Raw genomic sequence first — 25,734 nt, 5'->3', positions numbered from 1 at the left:
AGGGTTTTGGTCATGAGGATAAAGAGTGCATGCAAATGAATGTCCTGTGTCAGTTAGTATTTTGATTCCTTTGGTTGTACATTAAGGTTTTTTGAGACCAAGCTAAAGCACTCTTCTCATTGCCCTCTGCCTCTCTCAGAGGTCAACAGAGACCACGCCATTTTGGCAGACTTTAATGCATCAGATAATCAAGCATTATCTCTTCTTAGCTAAAATGTGTGGTCTAAAACTTCCTAGAAATTTTCTGAGTGTTTCTTAAACTGCAGTCATGTGCTGTATTTTTTTAAAAGTTTGGCAGTGTAAAACCATGTGTTTATATTCTCCCTGTTTTTCTCAATAAAGTCTTCAAAAACCCTGTTTGGTATTGAGGGTTAAGAATACTTTTTTTTTTTTCATTTTATACAACGCTTTAAAAATTAGCTGGTAGGATAGTGGAAGGAAACAAGATTCAAAGGGAAAATCAAATACATTTGAGGCTATGACAGAAAATATTAAATTATTTACTGGTATCTGGATTAAAGACAATATGCTGGATCTCAGAAAATGCAAAGCCATAAATTGACAGACTGCTATTAGTAATATTTGTTTTTTTTTACTTTCCCAGGGAATGTGAGAAAAAATAACTAATTATTTTGATTCTGACATTTTTGCTCTCACGTATTCATTCTAATGCATGCTTTTTAATCTTTAGTCATTGCCAAAGAAAGTATTATTTTTTGCCAAACCATAAAATGTACTCTAGGGCTGCTATGATAACATTTTCAATGTCTCTGTATCATGAGAGATTAGCAAACAGCAATATTACATTTGAGAATGAGGAGATTAATCTGTTTCCTGTCAACTGAAATTTGTTAGGCTGTGAAAAGAAAATTACTGTTTTTGAGGACAGATCTCATAGCACTTGATGCTTCAGGGCCTTTCTACTTTTCTGTTTAAATCATATCTCCATAAAAGGCAAAATAACTATTTGGTCTCTGATTATTCTCAAGCTGAAGTCAGATAAGAAAAACATTAGGATTCTTATGTTCCATGATAATATATTTAGGGAGGAAAAAAAGTGTCAATTATGCTTACTAAAGTGATTCTCAACCCGATTAGAGATTTTCTTATCTCAAGGTGCCTAGTAAATACTTTAATTTGTGTCATGTTACAAATTATGCTGAATACTCCAATCTTATTTCAGCACATTTCACACAATGATGCACTTTTGCCATGACAGATTATTTTTAAAATGAAAAGAAAAATCAAAACCCCCTATTTTTTTCAAACTTTTCCTTGACACTTTTTGTAGCCTTTCCAGTATGACTTTTCTGTTAAAGATGAAAGTTTGAGGATTATATGGTGAAGGTACAGTGTGGTGATCTGGGAATATGAAAGATCAGATAAAGAGAGCAAATACAGAAAGACATCACAGGCTAAGTGAGAAGACTGTGAGATGTGATGAGACAAAACCCCGTGTATTCAATGTGTACTAGGAAAAGGTTCTCACCACGTACATGGACTGGTGGGGACAGGTTTATGGAATGAAGAGTTTTTAATATATCACCAGTACTGGAAATTATAAAATACTGGATAATAAGAGCACTAACAAAGCGAAGACAGAAAAAAAAATAATCAGAGGGCAAAGCACTGACAAAACTCAGATTATGTTATTCTGTATTGACAGTATGACTCAAGGGATTGGACCTCAAGAATAAAGGTTACCTTTACCATGATGGCAAAAAAGACAGCTGTAAGGAAGACAGTAAAACCTAAAAGAATGTGCAAAAGGAAAGAGTTGTTCCAGTTTTTTCCCATGTGGAGAGGCTGCCTGTAAACCAAACAGCTCACAAGTGAAGATGATCCAGGAAAGGACTTAAGACTGTGGGTGTCCTGGGAACCATCTCCAGTCAGACTCCATGGACACTGCAACAGCCTGTGATCAAAGAGCCCATCTCAAACCAACTGAAAGCCCACTCAAAACAAAGGAATTGGATATTCAGTGCTGGGATCCCTACACGATGTATTGTAGGACACTTGGATTTGGTGTGTATAATGGTGGTAGAAAGTGAAGTCACTGTGAAAATATCCCAGAATTAACTTTTTTTTAGGAATAACATGCATGAATTCTGAACAGTTGAATACAGATCATCCTGGGAGGAAGGACAAATGGATGCAAAACTTGTTTAAGGACATGTTTCTAAATGATGAATTAATTAAAAGGCACACTAGGATTTCTGGTACTCAGAAAGAATTTTAGTACAGAAGCAGTGTATTCCTAACTGAAGAAGAAGATGCTCCCCCTCCTTAAATGCAGCCCTTACCTTGGTCTTAGTTGTGAAGGTAGAAAAATGGAATGTCTGCAAAATGTGTGTGTGTGCATGCATGTGTCTGTGCTCAAACATTACAGACCTAAATTAACAGCCTGGCAGCTGATGGGTATTACACATGCTACAAATAACATGATACAGCACTAAAGCAGACATGCTTCAGGTAACACAAAGGCTTTGCACATCCAAAATAGATCCAAATCATGTGAAAGATTTCCTGCTGCTCCTGCAGAAGATTAAAACATTGGTACATTCATAAAACAAATGTGAAGATTTAGCAAATGCACAATGACTCTTTGTTTCACCAAGCATGGAGCCTGGCAAAGGAGATACCCTGAAAGGATATATCCAACCAATTTGGGCCTGGTAGGTGGGCTTCAGCCCATAGAAAAAGAGAGCTACAGATCTTAAGAAACATACAATGAAGAAAAAACCTGTTAGCCTTGAGCTAATCTGTGAGCTAATCCTTCACTGAGAAAGCAACATTAGACCAAACTTCTAAACCCTGACTGAAAAGAAAAGCTTGATATAGATTAACCATGGAATTTGCCTACACAAGCTTAGCATGAGGAATGATTTATAAAAAAAGAAGGAAGACCGCTAATATATCCCTCTCTGTTTCAACAGCATTTAACACTTGGGTGCAGACCTGATTTTCAAAGTACGCAATAGTATTTGGTGTTTCAATGATACTTTTCCACTCATTTGCATTGATGTAATGCTCTGCCATCTTGTAGTTCTGCAAAACAGAACATAGGAAAGAGGTGTTTGGTGTGATTTAAATTGCTTTACTCCCATGTGTTTACTCACCATTTCACCTGGGGAAACGCAGCCATGGGCACCAATGTCTAATTCTCTCATCCTGGGGATTTACTGGTGATAACTTTAAGAAAATCATTGCTGCTGAAGCCAGACTGAGCACACACTACTCAGGGTAAGCAAAGGAACTGAAGTAGCTCCCAGCATAATACTGTCCCCTCTCCACATATGTCTTAATATAATGCTAGTTAATCATAGGGAAATTTCCTTGCACAACTGCATGATGCTGAGTCCAGTGAGATTTTAATTAGGTCCAGAGGGTCAAGGAAATGCTGTTACTTCCCTAGGCTCCCCGGAGATGCCCGGAACCTTGCAGGGTGGTAGCCTGCAGGCTGAATTTCCTTCCTGGCACAAGTCCATCTTCTCTGTTATGCCTTCAAAAGACATGGAAAATGCCTGATAAGACTGCACACAAAGCCTATACACTGAGTATCTCCTTCCATGCTTCCACAGTATGAGGTGCTTAAAGCCAAGACCTTCTACTAGAATGCTGTGGGTCCACAAGGAAAATCCTAAAAGAGGTATTTGATGCCCAGCAGGAAAAAGCCGACAGTGCTGTGCTTTGCTGGTATTCATTTCTTCATTCCATGACCCAGTGGTTCAGGCCAGTGATTCATGAAATCTGTAACACAAGCTCCCTCAACTCTGCAAATGCCAGATCTATGCAAATCATTTCTTGACTAAGCCAAATCTCTAGGCAATCAGAAATGTGATCTTTCTAATGAGACACAACAGAAATGGTAGACACAGTGTGTGAATCTAAGCCCCAGCTCTGGATGATTCTGATCTTGCCATGCTCTACACAATATGAACCTGAATAAGTACCTGCAAAATCATCTGTATCTTTATACTGGGTCAACTGCTCATCTAAATAGTTAGTAGGTTTTCTAACCTGGATCATAATTACCAATTGTTCCCTGCCCATTTCTAGGAGACTCACTGTCCAGTGAAACATGATTTTGTGAAAAATATACTTGGGGCAGTATTCCACTGTAGATGATGAATCTCTCATCATATATATTGATGAACTGGAAAAATCAAATGTTTTCCATGAGGAAAGGAGGGAATTAATAATAAATGAGCTGTGCTTTCTTATTTTAATATGCAAATAAATTAACACAAGCCTACAACGCATATAGAAAAGGCCTAAAAGCTATTCAACTAATTTCTATCATTGTCAAGCACTCATAACAAAAACCCAACATTTTGCATAATGAGTTATGAAGATTTCTGATATAGGAAGCTCATTAAAGATAGAAAAGAGGACTGTTTTTCCTCATTACTATTGATATCCTGAATCAATAAAATGTATTAACCTAAAAAAGTGTGAGATTTTTAATGCTGGACCAAAATTCTGACAGGTATGAAGTTCCATACAGTATCAGTACTGAATGGCTTAAACACTCTCCAAGAGAGGCCAGAATCAGATACTATGATATAAATGATGCACTGATTGAACTGTCAGGAGCATGTCTGTCCTTGACATCATTCTGGCGTTAGCATGTTGAAAGCATTTTTAAGAAAATCAATCTAATCTTGAGAAAGTTAAAAGAATGAGGTTAATATTAGTGAAAAAAATAAAGACTGAAATCAACCACTAGCACAAGGCAAAAAAGCAAACAAAGCATGGTCAGGGTTGACTTAATAGCCTACAAATTCTGTGGAAATGTCACAGACATTCTTTGCACATCCAGTCTCTCAAGGCTATTGGTGTTTCATTGAGTAACTGAAATTAGCTGAAGGCCATCACTAGTATTTGATATATATAGACCCATTCTTGCCCCTTTCGTTTGGTATATGTATTGTATCATCAGAGCTGTGGGCACATTTCCCAATGGCTATCTAAATGTAATATAGAATACTAAGGCCTTTAAAAACACAGGGGTTTTTTTTTGATCCAAACTTGATTTTCCTCATTATTATAAATCTATAGAAATATTTTTTCTTATTTAATATGAAAACAAAATTAAAATTCCAGATGCATGAATAAAAGTTATTAAACTCAGTTTTCCCAACGCTTATGCTTTGCCATTTGTGTTACTTCTCAAGATGCTATCTAAAATAAAGGGACATCTGGGAGCCATTGAAATTTGAAGAAACCAAAGAAAAGAGAATAATCTGTAAAAATGCCATGCGTTAATTATTTAGCAGTTTAAAATTTCTGTTCATATCTCTTGCACAGAGACCACTCACTTAACAACTCAACTATTAATATTTTCAGTTATGCACTTGATAATTCTTCATCTTCCTAGATCACATAAGTTAGAGACAGCAGCCTAGCTGAGGAGACCACTTATCACTGCAGACAGATGAATCGCACCAGGACTTCACCCATATTTTGCTGTGTAAGACTTTCTGCCTGAATACACATGAGAAGCAGTGTGCAATGTCATATGCAAATCTGCCTCTGAAAGAGAGTTTTAACCTCCAGTCATTCCCTGCCTTTGCAAAGTTGTTGGCTATTTCTGAAAACAGCAGCTTGATGGAAAAAAAGAAAGTATCTGGAAGGGAAGGTGAGATGGGGCAAGCGCAGCCCGTGCATCTCTAGAACAGTAATGCAGAGGAACACGGGGTACAGGATGGAAATCTTAGCGTGAAGTGAGTGAGCTCAGTGTGTGCCTCGTAAGCCCAGAACTCGTGTCTCTGCGAGATCCGGTACCACACCGACCTGTCCAACAGGCAGCTTTCTCCTCTGCTGACAAACCCAGGAGAGCTTGTATGAGATGAACATGTTTTTAATTTTCATTAGAACTGCTTATTTTCTTTCCTTTCTGTCTCCCCTGCCTTTTTCTTCTTTTCCCCTTTTTTTACTTTTTTCCTTTTTGTTTTTCCTGTAACTTTGGAGTTGACATTGAAGTTTATCATGTGGAGCGGACATGATACATCTTTCTTTGTCTTTTTAGAAAGTTGCCTCTACATACCAACTGTTCAACTAGAAACACTTTCAGATGTCTTAGGAATAATTAAAATAATTCTCTTATTTCCAGCCAGCACAGCCAATAATACTTTTCAAGCTCAAGTTGGAAATAAGAGGATGTTTACCTATTTTTTTAAATTTCCCTTGCATCTTCTGATAGGCTTCAATGTTAAAAAGGGAAAGGCATGTGCTTTTGGAACCATTTAAACCTCAGACAAAATGTTCAATCAGACACACTGCCTCATTTTTACACTATCACCAGCATGTCACTGAGAAAAAATGCAGCTTTCTCTGCCAAATGTGGGCAATGCTAAAGAACCATGAAACAAATGCTTACACAGATTCGTAATCCAGGATTTAAGCAATCAATGTTCTGTACAGCACTATTCAGCTACATAAACCCAATGAACTTCAACTTTTGTACTTCTCCTGTAAAAATATACATGAGCATATTGCCACACGGCTGCCTATATTCTTCAGAAAATGCTGCAGTTTCTCACAAAGGACCACTGACTTCAGGCATCACCACTAGCAAAGGCTACAGCCTAACTGAGCAGGCTCAACAGCAAACCAAAGTTAAATTTGTTAAGTTCTTGTGTGGGAGATGCTGGAGGAAAAGAGGAGGATGGCAGAGAACACAGCACTGGTCTAAAGCTGAACCACCAGTGTGGTGTTTGTGGGAAGAACTGAGAGGTAGTGCTATTTTTAAATGCCACTTTGTGAGTTTTTAAACTCCTTCTCCCCTGCAAACTATGGCCATAAAGTTTCCAGCAGCGACTTCCACTGTGATATTCCAGACCGAATTCCAAGCAAACAAAATTATTATCCCTCTATCACCATTCCCCTCGCATTTACCGTTTCCCATTAAATGAGTGGAAAATCGAATTCTTTTTAGAAGGCTTCAATTACAGCAGATGATTATGCTTCCCTCTAATTACTGCATATAAATACATACCATGTAACACAGTTTATTGTACCCTTAGTGTACTTACAGTAAATAGAAACCAATATGCTTCATCCAGCCCATGTATTTTGACACTCACATCAGATTTAGCAATTTATCTTCATTACAACCCCTTGCACTGTTACTGACATCGTTTTCAGAGCTCTGCTCAAGTACCACAGCAGGAAGACTGATGAAGCTTGTATATATTGATTTGTGACAAAAGCAGGGCACTTGAGAGGCACTGTTACTATTCTCATAGCACTAAGTTGGCTAAAAATTAGCTGCACTAAGCCAACGCTCTAGTCCCACTTCTCCTCCTCATTAATTAGGGTACATGACTTGGACCTTGAAAGGCTAAGGCTGCAGTAACACTATTTTTAAAGCTATTGCCTTCAGTTTCTTTGTCACTTCAGAAGAAATTTAAAGTTCTGACCATGCTTATTAACAACTACTTTTATTCTTTAGAGACACTTTGAATAGACAAGTTTTCCACCATGACAAATGTTAAAAGATAATTTCTGAGTAAATCTACAGCAGTAAATTTAAACATAGTTTGGAGGAACAAAGATATACTATGGATAAAGTTTTCAAAACTGCTTAAATGACCCAAGAGCCTCCACCACATGGGCTTATCAAGGAGAAACTAAATAGCCTCAGCACTTTAAAAGCACCAGTTTAATATATACTGCTTCCAAAAGGATGGTGAGGTCATGTCTCACTATTGATAATTCATCCCTTCCATCATAAAAGTTTCAAAGACCGTTGCTAGAATTTCACACCAGTCTTTAACTCTTTTGCCTAGTTCTTTTGCTAAACACAGGTCTTGCCCCAGTAATTTCCAGCAAGATGAACTCCTCAGTGGTGGGTATGTTTTGCAGAGGCTTTCTGTGCTGGAAGTAACAAAGCATCTGCTGCAGTGTATTCAAAAACTTCTCAGGGTGAGAAAGCATGTGCTCAGATGCACTTTCCAGGCTGAATGCGCAAGTCAATGAAGTGTAGCCTGGATTCAACAATCCTCTCCCATGAAGCTGTCATGTACACTGGAAAGCAGACCAGGGCCTATTCATATTCTGGACATCTCAAAATCAACTGACACCACACAAGGGTGCAGATTCTGCCTGAAATGGTTTAATTTTTCCTGCTTATTATTAGATCTCCATCTCTCCAGCAGCTGTTTGCATAAAATCACGTAGCAAAATAACTCAGAGTTTGTAAAGCTGTCAGATCAGGATTAGGAGGCATCTACAAAAAACGTAGGTAGAAAAAAGCAGCCAGACCATTTTTTGTGCTTTTTTCCATAGCTCAAACTCCACTAATATTCTCCACTTCTAGCTTCCTCTTTTTAGTAAATCAGCATAATACAAGAGTAGAAAAAGTGAAGCGTTAGCAGAGAAATTATTAGAAGACAAGACATATCCAGAAGAAGGAAGATGAAAAAAAAGGAAAGAAGAGAATGATGTGTTCTGCTATTGAAGGAGAATAAAGAAAATCACCCAAAAGTTGCACCTCTCTTGAAACTACATTGATCTTTTCATTTACTTGTGAAGCAAGCAGGTAATGCTCAGGATTACCTTTCTTCTTTCAGATGGATACTTAAAAAATTCACCCCAAATACAAAATCTTTGAGAAAGTCTGTGAAATAGAAGAAATGCTTCTGGCTTGCTTCATGTGATAAAGTAATGTAATCAAGTGGTCATTTCCCTCCCATTTCAGGCAGAACTATTCCATTAATAAGAATCCACTAAAGAAAGAGACCATCCTGTATAAAATCCAGTAACACCCACTTTAAAACTAAGCAGAAAAATTCTACCTGATAGCAAGCACCGAATAAAATCTGAAGCTTTGGAGGACATTACAAATGTGTCAAAAAATTAAGCCCCCAAGTTGGGAACTTATGAAAAAAAGCATTTACAATGCCACAATCAATGCAAAATCTGAGAGAAGAAATACTACTTGTTCTTCTCCTCACAAAATGCCAAAGCAAAAAAAAAAAAAAGAACAAAAAACCAAAACAATCAAAAAATCCTTAAACAATATCACTGAAAAAACCCAGAAAATCTCAATTACTATAAAGGGGACTCAATTTCTGACTTCCTCATGCATCTTTTGGTTCAGGTCCAGACATATTTCTGCCCTCACTTTGGGACATACTCTTTGATAAGTTGGAGCCCTGTGACAGCAGCCTCAGGTACCATTAAAAAATCCCTGAGGACACAGGTCCGTATATCATGTATCCAAAAAAGAAAACAAAAAGAGGAAGGAAGGAGAGATGCACATCTGACCTGGGCCTCAGTACTTAGTTTGCAACAGAATTCTTGTGTACTTACAAGGGAATTCACTTTCCTAAGCATGGCAGCCTTAAAAATATACATCCAGCCCTTACTGATCATTCATGTTTCCTCTGGTATGGACAGGAACAGGTAACTCCAGAAAAGCTGCTCTAAGCCATCACGGACGGCTGTGATAGGCAGTGGAAACAAGCACTGGCATCAAATACAACAAGAATAACTAACATCTGCCATCTTATTTCACTTCATTTTTCTAAACACTTCTCTGAAAGAGGTGGAAATACTGTAAGTAATGAAATTTGGTAAGTAAGTACTGGCAGGTACCTACAGGGTACAATGTCTCTGTCAAATGCAGGTAGGCAAGAGGCATGCTTATTAAAAATAATTAAAAAGTTGTATCTAGGAAAAGTCAGTCAGTGCCTCACACACACACTGGTCAAAGGGGAGCAAGGGTTGCGAGATCAAGTACTAATCAGAGCTTTTCAGAGGGAGCCAAGTTTGCTCTCTTTTACATCAGACAAACTCCTGGAAGAAGGGTATAAAATGAAGCTGGAAGGGAAACACTGTAGTACTGGGAGACCACGGTTGTCTGGGCAATTAAGGGCTCCCCAGGGGGTTAATTACACAGAGACAGGCATTTTAGAAAACGTTTCTCAGTTTGCCATGAGAACGAGCACAGCTTGACCAGCTTGGCTCTGGATCCCAGCTCATCTGCTCCCCCAGGAAGCAGTAAAGGTCAGTGTTTCATCACCAGCTCAATTGGTCAAAGGGTCAATCTGGCCACTGGGGCTGTGTCTCTACTGGAGTCTGGTTCCCTTTTTCTGAACACTGTTCCAGGGTGGGTTTTACAATGTGGTTTCCCCAGTTCTGCAGGACACCCTGCTCAGGTGTTTCTCTTCTAAGTAGCCTCCCCTCCACTTTACTCTCCATTCACAAGCCTTGGAGCAGCCTATGACACAAATTTCCCTTTATTACATCTTCAGTCATCAAAATCTTGCAGATGGTTATTTTTGCAAAGCAGATAAAATTCAGGGGAAGGAATACATTAACTCGTATTAATGGCTAAAGCCAAATTCCTATAAGTAACTAATTTTTTTGTTTTTCCTATTAATTGTAGCACTTTCCTATTTGTACGGGAATTCCCTACATCCCATGGAAAATGTGAATTTGGCATGTTTCACTAAGGTCTCTGAGGCAAACACATAAGTCACAGAAATACAGAATCACAGAATGACTGGTGTTGGAAGGGACCTCTGGAGCTCATCTAGTCCAACCTCCCTGCTAAAGCAGCTTCACCTAGAGCAGGCTGCATAGCATTGCATCCAGGCAGATTTTGAATATCTCCAGAGAGAGAGACTCCACAACCTCTCTGGGCTGCCTGTTCTAGTGTTCTGCCACCCTCACAGTAAAGAAGCTTTTCCTTGTATTCAAATAATCTTCCTGTGTTTGTGCATGTTGACCCTGGTCCTGTCATTGGGCACCACTGAAGGGAGTCTGGTCACATCCTTCTGACACCAGCCCTTAAGATACTTACAAGCATTGATAAGATTCCCTCTCAGTTTTCTCTTCTTGAGGCTAAAAAGACCCAGCTCCCTCAGGTTTTCCTTGTAAGAGAGGTGCTCCAGTCCTCTCATGGACTTTGCAGCCCTCCACAGGACCCTCTCCAGTAGTTCCTTGCCTTTCTCGGACTGGGGAGCCCAGAACTGCACACGACACTCCAGATGCGATCTCAGCAGGGCACAGCAGAGGGGGAGGATCACCTCCTGTTCCATGCTGACCACACACTTTCTTAATGTGTCTCAGGACACCATTGGCCTTCTTGGCAACACTGGCACACTGCTGGCTCAGGGCTAACTTGTCATCCACTAGGATGCTCCACCAATCAGAAGAGACTTACAGACCTGAGATTCTCATCAACAGATATATTTCAAAACCAGTGCCCCTTTCATTCCATTTGTGATCTATTCTGACAGTATAAACTGGAAAGCTTGAAGCTATTGGAACACAATTACTTTACTAACTTTCCAACTTAACTAATCCTAAACAGGGAAAAATCCTTTTATTTCCCTCCATTTATTTATGGCATGGAAATGTAAGAATCTACAGTGAATTATCAGGAAAAAAAAAGACACAACCCAAACCTGTACAGTAATAATTAACCTTTCTCTCCAGTGTTTTGCACTAACCAAAAAAAATTAAGTATTTCTAGCAAACAAAAATAAATATGGAATATGCAAATGTACATTTTCCTACATTTTGTTGCCAGATAGTGATTCCACTGGGAACTATTTTGTCCAGATGTTTTTTAGCTTGTACGGATTTGAAGAGAATTTCCTAAAATCATCCTAGGGATGATTGATTATGTGGGACAACATGGCTTTTTTTTACTTGTACCAAGAGGAATCAAGAATTTCTTATTTCACAAATAGACAAGAGGACAGAGTCAAGGATCTTTTACCCAAAGGAAAAAAACACAGCATGATGTACAGCAATGTGAGAGAAAACACATGTGGCAAAACCAGTAGTTTACAAGTATATCACTCCACATCCAATATTTGTGAGCTACTTAAAAAGAGAAACATTCATCACAAGGGCCAAGAGAATGGCTGACACTCCTTTTAGAAGGCAATTTTTAACTTGAAAATTGTTGTTAATAGTCCCAGCTCATGAAAGCCAAAAAAAATTCACTGATTCTGATGATGCAGGCAATGCGAGGAAGGTCAAAGTTTGCTTTCATCCAAATGTTTATTTTGATATGTTAGATTCAAGATGCAAAACTTCAAGCATGTTAACCTGAGAGACTAAAAGTCCTGACAGGGTTGGGGTTATTTGTTTGACCTATTTAAAAAAAAAAACCAACAACTTTGCTCTTCACATTCTATACAAAACCAAATTTAAGGGCTACAATAAAAGACTTCACTGAAGTAGACTACAGGAGGAAAACAAGTGTGCATATTCATTTTTTCTCCTGTGCTTTTTGAATCGCAAAATGTTCTATTTCTTTTGTATAATCAGGTGATTCTCAGCTTTATGTGAGTCTGTTATAAATGAAGAGAAGGCAGAATACCACTCTCCTGGAACATGAAGAAGTGATTTTAAACTACAAAAATCAGTTAAGTATTCAGCATATATTTTCTACTTAATCTTACCTCCAAAAAATGTTCTGCTTGCTGTTCTCGATCCAATTTTCTTGATGTTGTTGTAATCAGACCTGTGGAAAAAGGATGATATTTGATTGTCAATACCTGTTGAAAAATATTTATCTCTATCAACCCGAAGACAAATTTATTTTTCAAGCACTCAAAAGGAAAAAACTATTTGAAGCTATATCAGACACAGATTTCTTGACATCTATCAAGCATATGATTCTCAGTCCAACCATTATGTCTAACAATGACTCTTTAATGAAAAGTACTGTGAGAAAAGTAACTGAAAAACAGTTAACTGTGTATCTACTGTTAACATGCTACATTTATTATAGTGAATAAAAAAATTACTAAAATAACTATTTGTCTTATAATTAAGGGTTTCAGTGAATCATTTGCATTTGACTGAAATCTTTCTGTAAAAAAACCTCATTAAAGATTTCAGAGTTCTCAAACAATTAGGATGATAGGATGCTGATTACTTCCATGCCAAGAATACTTGACAAAGAAGGTTATTTCTGTAATAACTACTTGTATACATAATGATTTCCAAATGTAATCATTATAATGCATTAAAGGTTTTGTACTACAATTTCATCAATTTGTTCCATGCTCAAATTGAGTCTTTAAAATAAAGTACTCTTTTACACGAGGATGATCAAGATATCTTTTTTTTTAAGCAATGTACTTTCACAAATGATTAAACTCTTTTGAGATTTCTACCAAGAAAAGAAAAAGAAACACTTCCAAAGTTCCCTCAAGAAAAATGATACATATCTTCTATGAACATAGCTTATTTTTTTATTATGTTCTTATGAGAGATTTAAAGGGCAGATTTGAGTTTTCTCTCATACAAAACATTTCTCTGGATAGGAAAATGCATCATGTGCTTGTTCTGTGATAGATTCCAACAAGCAAAGGGATCAACTTTTCCTAGAGATAAAGCTAATTTTAGAGACAATGCCAGTGGACCAAGTTGTTCTCCAGAATTTGTCATCTCTAAGATTATCAAGGAAAACAAGAAAATAAATTCTCCCTGGACTACCTATTCTATTTATTTATTTAATCAGACCAGCCAAGCATCTAAACACAAATCCACAATGACTTTGAATTCTTAAAAACCCATCAACAGCATCTTACATCTACATAACGCTTCTAGTCCCAGAAGGCTTCTACAGCTGCAACTGCTCATACACTATCGCCTTTTCCCTGGAGGAATCACTTTACCTATTTTCGTGAGAAGGAGAGAAATATTACTTCAAGTAATGGGATGAAATGAACACAGGGAAGTGCACTCTGCTTCCAATATTTTATACTCGTTACAAGATCTATCAGACCACAGAAGTGACAGCCAACAGGAGGTCACAGAAATCATGGTGCATCACTAAAATTACATGGAAGAACCTGGTGCTGGCAAAAAGCTGAAAAAACAAAACAACTGGTATTGCATGCATCAAGCAGTTGTAAGTATTCAAAACAGTTACACCATATGGGAGACATCTACTCACTGCAGGAGTTTAAATAGACATGACAGCACGGATGATAAATTTGTGTCATTCACACGAGATTCCCCCATGCCTAGAAAGAATGCAAAGATGCAGGCAAGAAATTCCTAATTATGAAAGAAGTTCAGCCCCAATAAATTGATAAAGTAAAATTTCAGATTTGAAATATCCCTATTCATCACATGCATAGTCACTGTGGATATTCATCAAGCACAGTCTAACCACAGTTAGTAATATTGTAATTTTTACATAATGTTCCACTTCTTTCCTTCCTAATGTGTCACTGTGAGCTCTACCTACTTTCTTCTTAAACAAAAAATGTCTAGGTTTAAAGTATAGAAGGTCTCTGTGCTCATCATCTTCATCAGGCAGACAAATTCATGTTCCTTTTGAAGAGCAACAGCTAACACCTGAAACTGAATATGAAAACTGTCAAAATAAGTAGTACTTGTCTTTCATTGGTAAAACTAAAACTACTACTACTACTTCTACCTCCTTGCAAAAGTACTGTTATTACTAAGGGCTTTTGTTTTCCTTTTTTCAATATAGAGTCTTTTTGACTGCAGTAATGGTAAGAGTGCCTTCATACCTGAATTTCCTTCTAAAAGAAGTGTATAACAAATCTCCAAGCCAGAATTGCCTGTATTTTAAATGTAGCAGATCTTAGAAGATTTAGCAGTCGGACTCAACAGCTGATCCTAAAGGGCAGGTAGCAAGCCATCACCATCAGTTCTGCAGACCTGATTGTGAAGTTTGGTGATGATGAACCAGCACAACTCATTGTTTTTGCTTTGAAGACAGCTCTACATAAAACTGGCCATTCTGGGCTGTTTCCTTAGGATGTTAAAATGAAGTATAGAAATAATTGTTAATATGTATATTCCTGTTCTCTGAGGAACTGTCTCATCCAACACTTGTGATGGCCTCATTGCAGTATCCTGGCTGCTCCCTTTCACATACATTCCTGAAGTCGTGGAGAGATCATGCTGTACAACGCTGCTGTTTAAAATATGACTACACACAAAATCAGGTGTCAGTTACTTCATTTATTTAGTTATGGTCATGTATTGGTATGGATATGAATCTGATCCTTTCAGATTACAAAACTGTATTTCAAGAAATTCTGAAAAGAAATCATCAAAACTGAACACCCCTCCCCCCCTCCCCACCAGTTATGTCTAAGACTACCCACAGCTTTACCAGTCCAATCTCAAAGAAATTAATTTCCTGGGTTTTATGAAAACCCTGGCTGTGTCCCTCCCTCCTGTATTCAGTACTCCATGCCATAGATACATAATAATAGCAATATTTAGCAGGATGTAGAACATTATTTTAAAGATACTAGGGCAACTGAGAGAAACTTGACTTTGCACAAGAGACCATACCCCAGTTTTAGTTCTTATCTAGCTCCATTAAATTGTCATACTCTGTTATGGTGTAAAGGCATTATCTAAAGAATATAACTCACAGAGAAAAATAAACCCACGGAAATTATGTTAGGTTGCACTCCTGGCTACGACAGAAAATCACAAGGGGACAGTGATAAAAAATGACCCTTCCTTTTTTGCCTATCTTCAATATGTGCCATAGCCCTCATAGACACAACCATCTGGACAACTCTCCAAAGCCAGCTGGGAAATGTAGCATGCATTTATCAAAAAACAGTCAAAAACTCTAACAAGCTTCAAAAGTTGCACACCTATCAAATGGTTTCTCTCAAATTTCCAGGGAAACATCATGGTCCATCATGGAGATATTTATAACTGTTATCTTTAAGAACATCCATGAAAGTGAAGAAGAAAACTGTATTCAAAAGAAAAGTTATTTACACTGAAACCATCAGCTCACAACCAAGGTTATGGCATTATGTTCACAGAATTTCATATTTTTCTTGGTCTTTTTGAGTTAAAATATCTCTCTCTGCATTCTGGCACATCTGTTCCTCAGACCATATAAATAAACTGTTTTGTGAAACTCCAAAACATTGCTTGACCCAATATTTCAGCTTGCAGGTAACTATATATTCTTATGTATCTTGCTTTTCTATGGTACCTGCCACTTTTGCTGTTGGAATATTTTCCCCATCTTAATAAATGGATAATTATTGTTTCCCCTTCTGTTACAGAGATCAGAAATGCTGGAAGGTGAACAATCTCATTCCCCACAACGTGTCCCATTATACTGCAGGACATGGTCACAAGTCCCAACTGACACCCAACAGTGGAACATCCTACCTCTGTCCTTCCTCACTGTACACTGCATAAGATCATCACTGTCTCCCACATTATTCCCCTGTAAAAGGAAATTCAGCATATGGATGGAGAAGAAATGGCAATGTTCTTTATCCCATCACTTTATAATCTGGATGGGAGAACCAGAGATGTAGAGTGGGCAAAAAGGTAGACCTGCCTTAGCACTTAGTTGTAGCCATAGTGATACAAAAGAAATAACAGGTTCAACACAAAGAAATCCTGACAACACAGCCAATACATCAGCCTATGCAATCTTGAGCCAATGCATCATCTTGGAAACAAATCATTTGCTGATCATCATTTGCTGATGTGGGGCTCAGATGTGTGATCAAGACATTTGAGCAACACTTAGCACTGATGCTTGGGAGAATGCTTTCAGCACATTGAGATGTGCTGAAAAAGGGAAAAGTTCAGTGAAACGGATCAAAGCCCACATGAGTTACTTCGCATTTGCAATTAGTAAAGTATGCAGTTACTAGAGTGCAAAAGAAATGTAACTTATTAGCAAGCAGTAACTTGGGTGATAGATCCCATGTCTTAGAAGCAATGCCAAGTATGTGTGTGGATGAATGCGCATTCGTGTCTGTATACATCATTGAACGTGACATAAAATCAGCAATGGTTACAATTCAACTAATGTGGTTTTTTTTAAATTTTTTTTTTTTTTAAGAATTCATGATGATCAAAGTGAAGGTGACAGACAAAGATGGAGGAGACAGCACCAAAACTATGAAAGCTCAGATTGTCATCTGAGGATCACGTATTTATTGGACAAGACTGTTTTAAAAATTCAATAAAATATCAACTAGTCATTCAGAGTAGATTATGCACACAAGTCTTAATTTATATGCTGGAAAAATTAAGTGTTTCTTTATTTTCTCAATGTTTTCTGATCTGGAAAACTCAAGGCATTCACTACCTCTGTTCTTGCAGTCAGAAAGGGGAGTGGTAAATGCAAACCTGCCAACTAACTCTGCCTTAAATGCTTGAATTAGAGTAGTCAACTGACAATTAGGATTTTCCAACTGAGTAATCCATGCTCTGCCTTCAGTTAGCTCTCTCGTTTCACAGAAGGATGCTCACAGAAATAAAACCTCTGTGTATGCTATATGAATACATGCTTATATACTGCATATACAGTCAAATATTTGACAATGTATATTCGCATCTGTGACGTTTTATGTCCACATAGTAAGTTGAATATTAAAAATTATCTTAAAATGCACATATTTATAGAGGGATATTTAACTGTATTATTTACTGATATTCACTCTTTCGATATGCATTATTTGAGAGATTTTTGTTGGAAACAAAATAATTCATGAACTTAGCCACGGAAGAAAAATTCATCAAGGGCTGTTAAATGCAAAGCCTATGGCAGAGGAAATCTTGAAGCACTGAATAGCTTCAACAGTAGTACACTGAGGGAAACACTGCTGTGGGTTTGCTTATTCTGATGCTTATTCTCTACACATCCAGAATAGCTTACGGCTGTAGGTGTGATAGTAACTAAACTGACCCTTGACTTAGAAGAAATTCACATATTTTTCAATACTTTGGCTCTTAGGGACCACAAATTAGTTTGCCACAGGCTATTTTCTAACACAGATTGAATTTCCCTAATATGGCTGTGAAGCCAAGGAGAGTTCAATAGCCTTCTCCTTATGAAATTAAATTATTTTCATTCAACCTGTGGATGGATAACCTTACCTGAGCTGTTTCCTGAAGTAGTGCTTAAAAGATAACAGAATCTGGTGTGGAGACACAGCATATTTTACTGCTATCTCTGGAAGTGTTGCAAATTTTATAGTATAAAGAATAATTTTAAAAAAATAAAATTCTGAAGAACTCTTTTATTTGATTTCTTATTCTCAAACTTTGTTTAGGTGAAATATGAAAAGAGTATAAGATAGGTAACAAGCAGGCTCAAGTAAAAGAAGTCAAATAAATTTCTCTGTTTTAAGCTGAAGGCTGAGTGTCTTCATAGAGATAGGAAGGAGAGAAAGAAAGTAACATCTTCCCCTTCCCCGACAAAAGACTGACAGGAATACAATTTACTGCATGTTTTACTGTCCATTTTGATTTTTTTCCCTGCTCTGCATATTCATAAAAAAACATTTCATTAAGAAAGTACCAATGTGGAATGGGTTGGAAGTATGACTAGGGACTTCAGGTTATTATGCAGGGTTTAAACATAATCTCAGAACATACTGCCTGGCTCCAAATCATAGCAGTACATGCTTTACACCCTTTCCACTCACAGTGGATTTAGAGTTTTTGCCTAGGACTGCCAGGCAGCACAAGGCCATATATGCCCTGTGACACCCACACAGAAGTGGTCTGGATGGATTAGCCAAAGTCTCGTCTCAAAGCTTTCTAGTCCCTAGTTGCTGAGGGAAACTTAGTCCTTATTAAAATATTGATCCTTACGTTCAAGGAGAACAACTTTGAAATGGAAAAAAGAATACAGAATTAGAGACCTTTCTCTACAGAGTTCCTGTGCCCTGTAAAAGGCTCTGAGCATCCTGCAACACTGATGCTACCCTGTCACAGCTCAGAGCAGATGCACTTCCCAATCTGCCTTTCTCAAATACTGTAAGGAACAAGGAAGGATACAGAAAGAAAACCACAAGAAGATATCAAATGAAACATTCTGTAGAGTTACCCTTGAAAGCTCTGCATGGGAAAAAAATGCCTTGGGATTGTTTGCTGAAAATACAGGCCTTTTAACCCAATCAGTTAAGCAGACAAAAATAATAAGTAAAACAAACATTGTTTTTACAAGAATGTTCCATAAATTCACTGACTGGATATGCACACTGCTTGCTCACCAGAGCCCCAAGGCTGAATTGGCAAAAATTCATATGGGAATTTAGGGGTTTACTGATGAGTTTATCAGAAATCTCAAATATTTATTAACCGTACCCACAAAGGTATGAACACAGCCCCTCCATCCACATACTCAACACAGAAGAGAGTATGCAGCTGCTGAGAAATATAGCCATCAGCTGTCAACTGTCCCACTACTCTTTGAAAGTAAATTTAAGAGTTTAGATGGATAATAACAAAAGGGCAGTCACAATAAATAGCATTAGGGTTTCCACCATATATTCAGGAATGTAAAACTATCACATATTCCTAACCGTAGAAATGTCAAAATGAATAGCAATAACCAGGGTAATTCTATTACCCACAGGCTGCGAGAGGCATTGTAAACACTCTAACAGCACATTTATCTCCTGCGATAAATTAGGGATCGACAAAGCAAAATTGAATTTCAAAGATAAATGATAGAAAACGACGTACATTTTACTTGGAGATGTAAACAAACATATCATTTTATATAATTACACATGTAAACCTCTAATTTAGAAAGACTGTATTCTGATCTAAATGAGTGATACTTCACTGAACAAGAAAGAGAACCCCACCAGGCGAGCCTGTGCAATTACGTCGAGGACTGCTGCTTTATTGTTTTTCCTGAGGTGACAATGAGAGTGAAATGACCTCTTTGAAACAAGCTAGATATAAAAAATGATTGCTTTTAAAAACAGTTACATTTTCTAATGCATGCTTATGTCTGAAAAAAATAAAGGAGAAGCTGAAGCAAAACCTTTTTGTTCCTCTGGTTGTCCCTTCTGTCCCTCTTTAAGAGTTCCATCAGCTAATTGCTGAAAATATCAAAACTCTGAACAAAATGCACAGCAAACATTCACTTCAATGAAGATTGTGGATTATGCTTTCCTTTAAAGGCAGATTCTGGCTTTTTTTGTTCCTAGAGTATGTTTAAAGTGACAATATGGTGTGCCAGTCTGTTCAACCTGTAGAACAGGGGACTCAGAGGGACTCCCTTTCATTCTTCAAAATTTATCCAGCACAGTTCTCAGGAACTGCAGGCAAAGCCATTGGTCTTCTAAATATTCTTCTCCATTTGTGGAGTGGACAGGTTTTGTGTGCCGCATATTCCTCCTGGAAGCTTGTTTGCGAACATGACTGTTGAACGCCCCCGTTTCCAGACAGATTGCATTTATGAAAAATTTGCACCTTCATTTTCGTCAACTAAACAAGCCAAGATCTATTTGCTTCCTCTCATCTAATGTATTTGCCATTACCCCTCTTGCATGCAGTTCCAATCCTCACCCCTCCTAAGACCAATGGAGGGGGAACACTGTGCTCCAATTACATCTAGCCCCACGAAAGCAGCCTAACTACTGATTCCTGTGGATGCGCCTGGCAGGGAGCAGAGATCTTGTATTAGTCCTCAAATACACTGTTTTGTTTACTCCAATTAAGTGCTACTCTTCAAACTCTCAGAGATTCTTTCTTTCTTTTTTTTTCCCCCTTTCCCTAAACTCTCCAGTTTGGACAATGTCTGCTAACTCTGGATGAGAGCAAACTCCCTCTTTTGAAGCCAGCATAATTGAAGAAACCACCGAACAAATCATTTGCCTAGCCAATACTTGAGATAATCTGTTAATGTATGCCCTTCAGCATGCAAATTCCTTATTCAAGACTCATCATTTTTATTTCCTCTTTAGCCAGACCCATATGCACATATCAATTTGACTATTAATCTCCATGTCCACGTACCTCATAAATTCTGCAGTGCAACCGTATCAAATGCATTACTGAAGTCCACGTAGACGACACACAGAGTATTTCTTGGAACATCATTTATCTTATTAGTGACATCAAGATAGGCTGATAAGATTTACTTCTGGTAAACCCACGAGCACTTTTACCTTGTTTCCTACTTATGTTCATGTTTTAATTATACTGTCCTTCAAAACATGTTTGAAAGCCTTGCAGTTGACAGAGGTCAGACAAATAGTTCTGTGACTAAAAGGCTTATTTTTTTACCCTGTCTTCCTGCTCTTTACTACTGACATTTTATTTGTTATCTCCCAAATGCACGGCTCAAATCTCTGAGTTGATAATACCCCTCAATAGTTACTCATGTCAGGAGTTGTATTTAAGGTGCCAGTTCTTTCACATTTCTGGAGGGGAAACTATCATAGTTACTCTTACTTGATAAAGGAGTGATGGCAGCGAGCTGGGTTGGGTTAGGAAAAAGCCAAATCCAAACTAGCTGTGGACAGCTGGATGAGGTCTGCAAAGGTTCCTATATCAAACCACAGTCACCACGTGACTGTGGTCACTTTGGACCGCAGATATCTTCAGGCATCTTCAGTGAAGTGTCTGAACTCAAGTGGGATGAAACTCAAAGTGCAACCCCAGAAAGCCTTACTCTAAAATGATCATTTTATGACCCTGAGGGATTCCTCATGACCTGCCCTTAATATTGCACAGACATGAAGTCTGCCATCCACTGCTGCATTATTTAAATGAAAGGACTGATAATGTTCAACGTGCCCAAGCTGCACCGGCTCCTCTAGCACAGCTGACGAGCAATTTCTCCGCGTTGTCATTGTCGCCTGAGTCATCTCTTAGGGTTGTGATGCTCTGGAACAACTGAGCAAATGCCCTTGAGGGACTGTCACACAGGGGCTTAGCTCTTCTAAAACACTTCACACGGGAGTTCACAGTTTGTAGGACAAAAATGTTTTCAAGTCCAAATCCTTTATTTAGGTTCAAACAAATATAAAAGAAGTAGCATTCATATCTTCATTTGTTTTCTTCCCTTAAGAAGAACAGTGCTGCCTAAAAGCCTAATTGCTAATACGATGCCTCAGCACAGATTTTAACATCCCCCTGCATTGCCTTCATTTTCAGGGAGAAATTACAGAATTCTATTTGGGTTATAATTAGCATATCATTATTACTGGCAGGAATAGCTATAAATACATCTAACTGGTGGCTAGCTTAGTAACCAGCACACATAATCATTATACAATTTTCTTTAATTTTTTTGTGCACAAAGGCCTCATAATTTTGCAAAAGTGATGACTGAGCCTAACTAGACTCTAGTTATAATTTATGCTAATTAATGTCACTGTTTGCAGGAATGAAGACTTACATAATATCCGCAGCAGGGGTAGGTGGTGCCACTTTCAGAGGAAAGGGGCTATGCAAATATTCTGAACTTTGGGCCTGGATACATCACGAATTGTTATTTGATTTCTTTCTCTAGCACATTATGACAAAGGAAGGAAAAAAGAATAATAAAAAAGTCTCTAATGTACGCTTTTGTATAACATATGTATAGGTCACAGCATGATGAAGTCCTGGTATTTTCTTTTCTCAATTGTGGAGGAGGTGCAGAGGGTGCGCAGGGCGCAGCTGTCAGTTTTCCCCTCTAATCTAGACACCCTCATTACCTTTTAAAGAGAAGTGATTTTGCATTTTTCCCTCTACCAAGCACAGTTCTTGACAACAGAAAAACAACACTAGCTTTTCTCCCAAGTGTGTTTAAAAAAAAAGGTGTTGATCCCTCATGACCAAAAATTGTCTTCAGCTCAGTGAAGCCAGTGCTGGGAGAGCGGTGCCTTGTGCTACCTGCAAATTTGCCAGATCAAGTCAATCTCATCTTCATCTCTAATAAAAAAATGATTCATCGGCGAGGTGACCTTCCTGATCTGGAGGCAGAACACAGAGCTGTGGAAAGAAGCCTCATAGAGAAGATATATGGCCCTGTTTCATGATGTGCAACTCACAGCACTGTCAAGATCCGCTGCCCTTCTCAAGGTGGTCTCCTGCCTAAGAAACACCTCTGTTTGGTTTCCAGCTCACCCTCTGCCTTGGTCTGTAACCTCACATGGGACATTTTATGTCTCTGTGCTTCAGTTTCCATTCCCATAAAACTGGGATAATGGGTATCATTCTTTGTAAAGTGCCTTGTGATCTATAAAGGAAAAAATGACTTCTGTAAGAGTAAGATATTATTAACTAACAATATCATAAAGCTCAGCTATAACATCACTAAGCATTTTCTAAAAGCTGCCTCTTTTTTGCTTCTTTGTGCAGGGATTTATAAACTTTTATCAGTGGGTAAAATACCGTATTAGCTGTGAGCCTCACTTCAGTGGCTCAACACATAAAAAATAGTAAAAATACACAGCAAAACTAGAACAGGAACAGCAGCTGCTTTTCTCTGTGAAGCTAGTGCAGTGCCCCAGCATTATCAGACAGCTGTCACGGGGTCCTGGGTACCAGTGAATCTTTGGCTGAGGAAGAGGAGTGGAATTAGTTATTTTAAAAGACCTCTCTCTTGCTTTGAAACGAAGGGAGAAGTGGGATCCATAGATTGAGCCCTTTCCACATGTGCAGGCACATGGAGTGCAGGAAGGGCAAGCAGACCCCATGTTTGGTTGCTCAGTCAAGGCTCTCAGCAGCATCCCACGGACCATTTCGGCTGGCTGCTGTTAAACCATGACACTGATCTATTTATAACTCTGACTGACAAGAAAGAGGCTGGAATAAGAGTATAGAGGGGACAGAGGAATAAGGAGATGTGCACTGGGGGAGGATGTGAATGGGCATCAATCCCAGATGAGAAGAGGAAACTGAAAGCAGGGATGCTAAGCAAGCCTTTGCTACCAATGGGGCTGATGGTAGAGAAGCAAGGGCCAGCCATCACTTAATGAATGAGGATGGAGTGGTGCTACTGCAAGGACTACTTTTGGAACAGAACATGCATCCAGAGGCAGTGATAAGCAGCTGATGGAAGTACTGCAGCTATAGGGATAACCACAATTTGCTTTCTACTTTCCCCTGCCTGAAGCTCAGCACTGCTGTTTTGCTCCAATACTACTCATACATTTATTTGCCATTATAATTTCTAAATTCTCATTTTGACAGTAGGTTAGCATGCAAGTCCTCATATTCCATTTCCTCACCCTCTGCCCCAGATAGCAATGTCAAACTACCCGAAAGGGGCATGTGTGTGACTTGATCCAGGTCTGTGCTTCTCCCTGGTCACATAAATGGGTCTCTAAGGTCCTCTCAGAACTCCATGTTAGAATTGTGTACCCAAGGAGCAATCAAAGCTATTCCTCTATTCCTTCCTTGTTTTTTCCAACTGAATAAATCAAGTCTCCTTAGCTAACTCCCTTTTGTCCAGGTCCGTATCAGAAATATTATGACGAGTATGAATGAAACAGGAATGGAAACAGATACATGTGAAAGCACCAAAAGAAAAAACAGTCAGGTTTGGAAGAATGATCTGCACAGCTAAACCAAGGATAAGACTGAGGAACATGCTGTTTACATCTGGGCACAGGGCTCTGATAAGGTCTCAGCATCAACCTGTCAGCACACCTGTGGTTTGGTAATAGGAGGAGGGCAACAAGGTTCCAGTACGTCACCTATACTATCATGCTAAGAGAAAGACAGATGATGGCCCTAAAGATATCCAAGATGAGATAAAGAAAATCAGCAATGGTTTACAGAAGCCAAAGTAAGCAAAATTGAGATGTAAAGGTAACTGTTAATTCCTAAAGGTTTTAAAAGACCTGTTCAAAACTTAGTTCCTTGTCAGTCAAGAAGAACCCAAGAGACACATTGAGGACTTCAGTTTCCCACAAGAGTCATCTTGGCCATAGCACCTGGATACATATGCCTTGATGTGCAGAGGATGTGAGAAAGAAAAACCCACTTGCAGATCAAGTAAAATAAAATAAAATGCTCTTCTCCCTTCACAAGGTCCCATACTGAGTTTTTTTACACTTGTGACACTCTTATTTCAGCTAGTTTTAATCCAGGCAACTTCTCACTAAAATGGATACCATGTTTAACTATCCTGCTGACCACAAGCTGAGGAGAACCATGAGGATAATAAACACACCCATTGTGAAACCTATTCTGTGGTAACCTATCATGGCTCAAAAGCTGGTTGTTATTGCGCTACTGGATACAAAGGCTCTGAGGCAGAGTAGGATGCTTGGTGTGCTCATTTGCATCTCATTACCCAGCATGCTCTTCCTCCTCAGAGCTATTTTCATAGTGGCATTGTTGTCCGAGCCCTGGGAACAAGTGAAAAGATTTGGTGACTTTTAATGCATGCCGTTCTTTTCTACTTGCTTTGCTCCCCTTTTATAATGAAAGGCTTTGCAAAGTGTTAAAAATGAATTGACTTTCCATTTTTAAGGCTGTAAGAGTGCGGTAGGGTTTTATTATTTTTTGGGGTTTGTTTTTTGGTTTTTTTTTCCCAGTAGTTAAAGCTATCAGGAGCAAATCTTGAATAACAAATAAGATTACAGAAATGTGAGCCTAATGTTCCTTTCTACGAGGTGCTCAAGCATGAAGGTTTTGATCGAAGAGTAAAAAATGAGATTTAACTTCCTTCTGATTTAAGGTTCGTTTGTACAAAGAACCTGCTTCAGCAAAATGTGATTGCAAGCTCATTATTCAGTGAAGGGCAAATATCTTCTATCGCAATCCAGTAAGATCAGCAGCTTTTTTTGTGTTACAAGCCTCAACGAAGAGAACCGAACATACTGGCTTCTGTCATTGTCTACATCTAAGACTGTGATGATTTCACCCTGTCCAATTCTTTTCAAAAGCTGTAGCTTCCAATTAAATGTATAAGTTGTCAGCCAGAGTAAGTGTCTATCATTTGAGCCAGATCAGTTTTGGTTTCTGGCAGTTTTACTG

At 38.4% G+C, this 25,734-nt stretch overlaps 1 protein-coding gene across 10 annotated transcripts in view; it reads right to left on the bottom strand.

Moving 5' to 3' along the window:
* Nucleotides 1-25,734, bottom strand: part of FAT3 (FAT atypical cadherin 3) — a 404,213-nt gene that overhangs the window by 120,429 nt on the left and 258,050 nt on the right. For all 10 annotated transcript variants that reach the window (XR_007630830.1, XM_050331683.1, XM_050331681.1 and 7 more), the window contains exon 4: nt 12,429-12,490. Coding sequence is in view for 9 of the 10 variants with exons in the window: in XM_050331683.1 (XP_050187640.1) it covers nt 12,429-12,490 (62 nt within the window). In the remaining variant the exon portion in view is untranslated. The remainder of the gene's footprint in view (nt 1-12,428; nt 12,491-25,734) is intronic.

The sequence above is a fragment of the Myiozetetes cayanensis genome, unplaced genomic scaffold (genome assembly GCF_022539395.1).
Source record: "Myiozetetes cayanensis isolate MyiCay16 unplaced genomic scaffold, myiCay2020 scf5-8, whole genome shotgun sequence".
Classification (NCBI taxonomy): Eukaryota; Metazoa; Chordata; class Aves; order Passeriformes; family Tyrannidae; genus Myiozetetes; species Myiozetetes cayanensis.
This window is presented reverse-complemented; position numbering and strand designations above follow the sequence as displayed.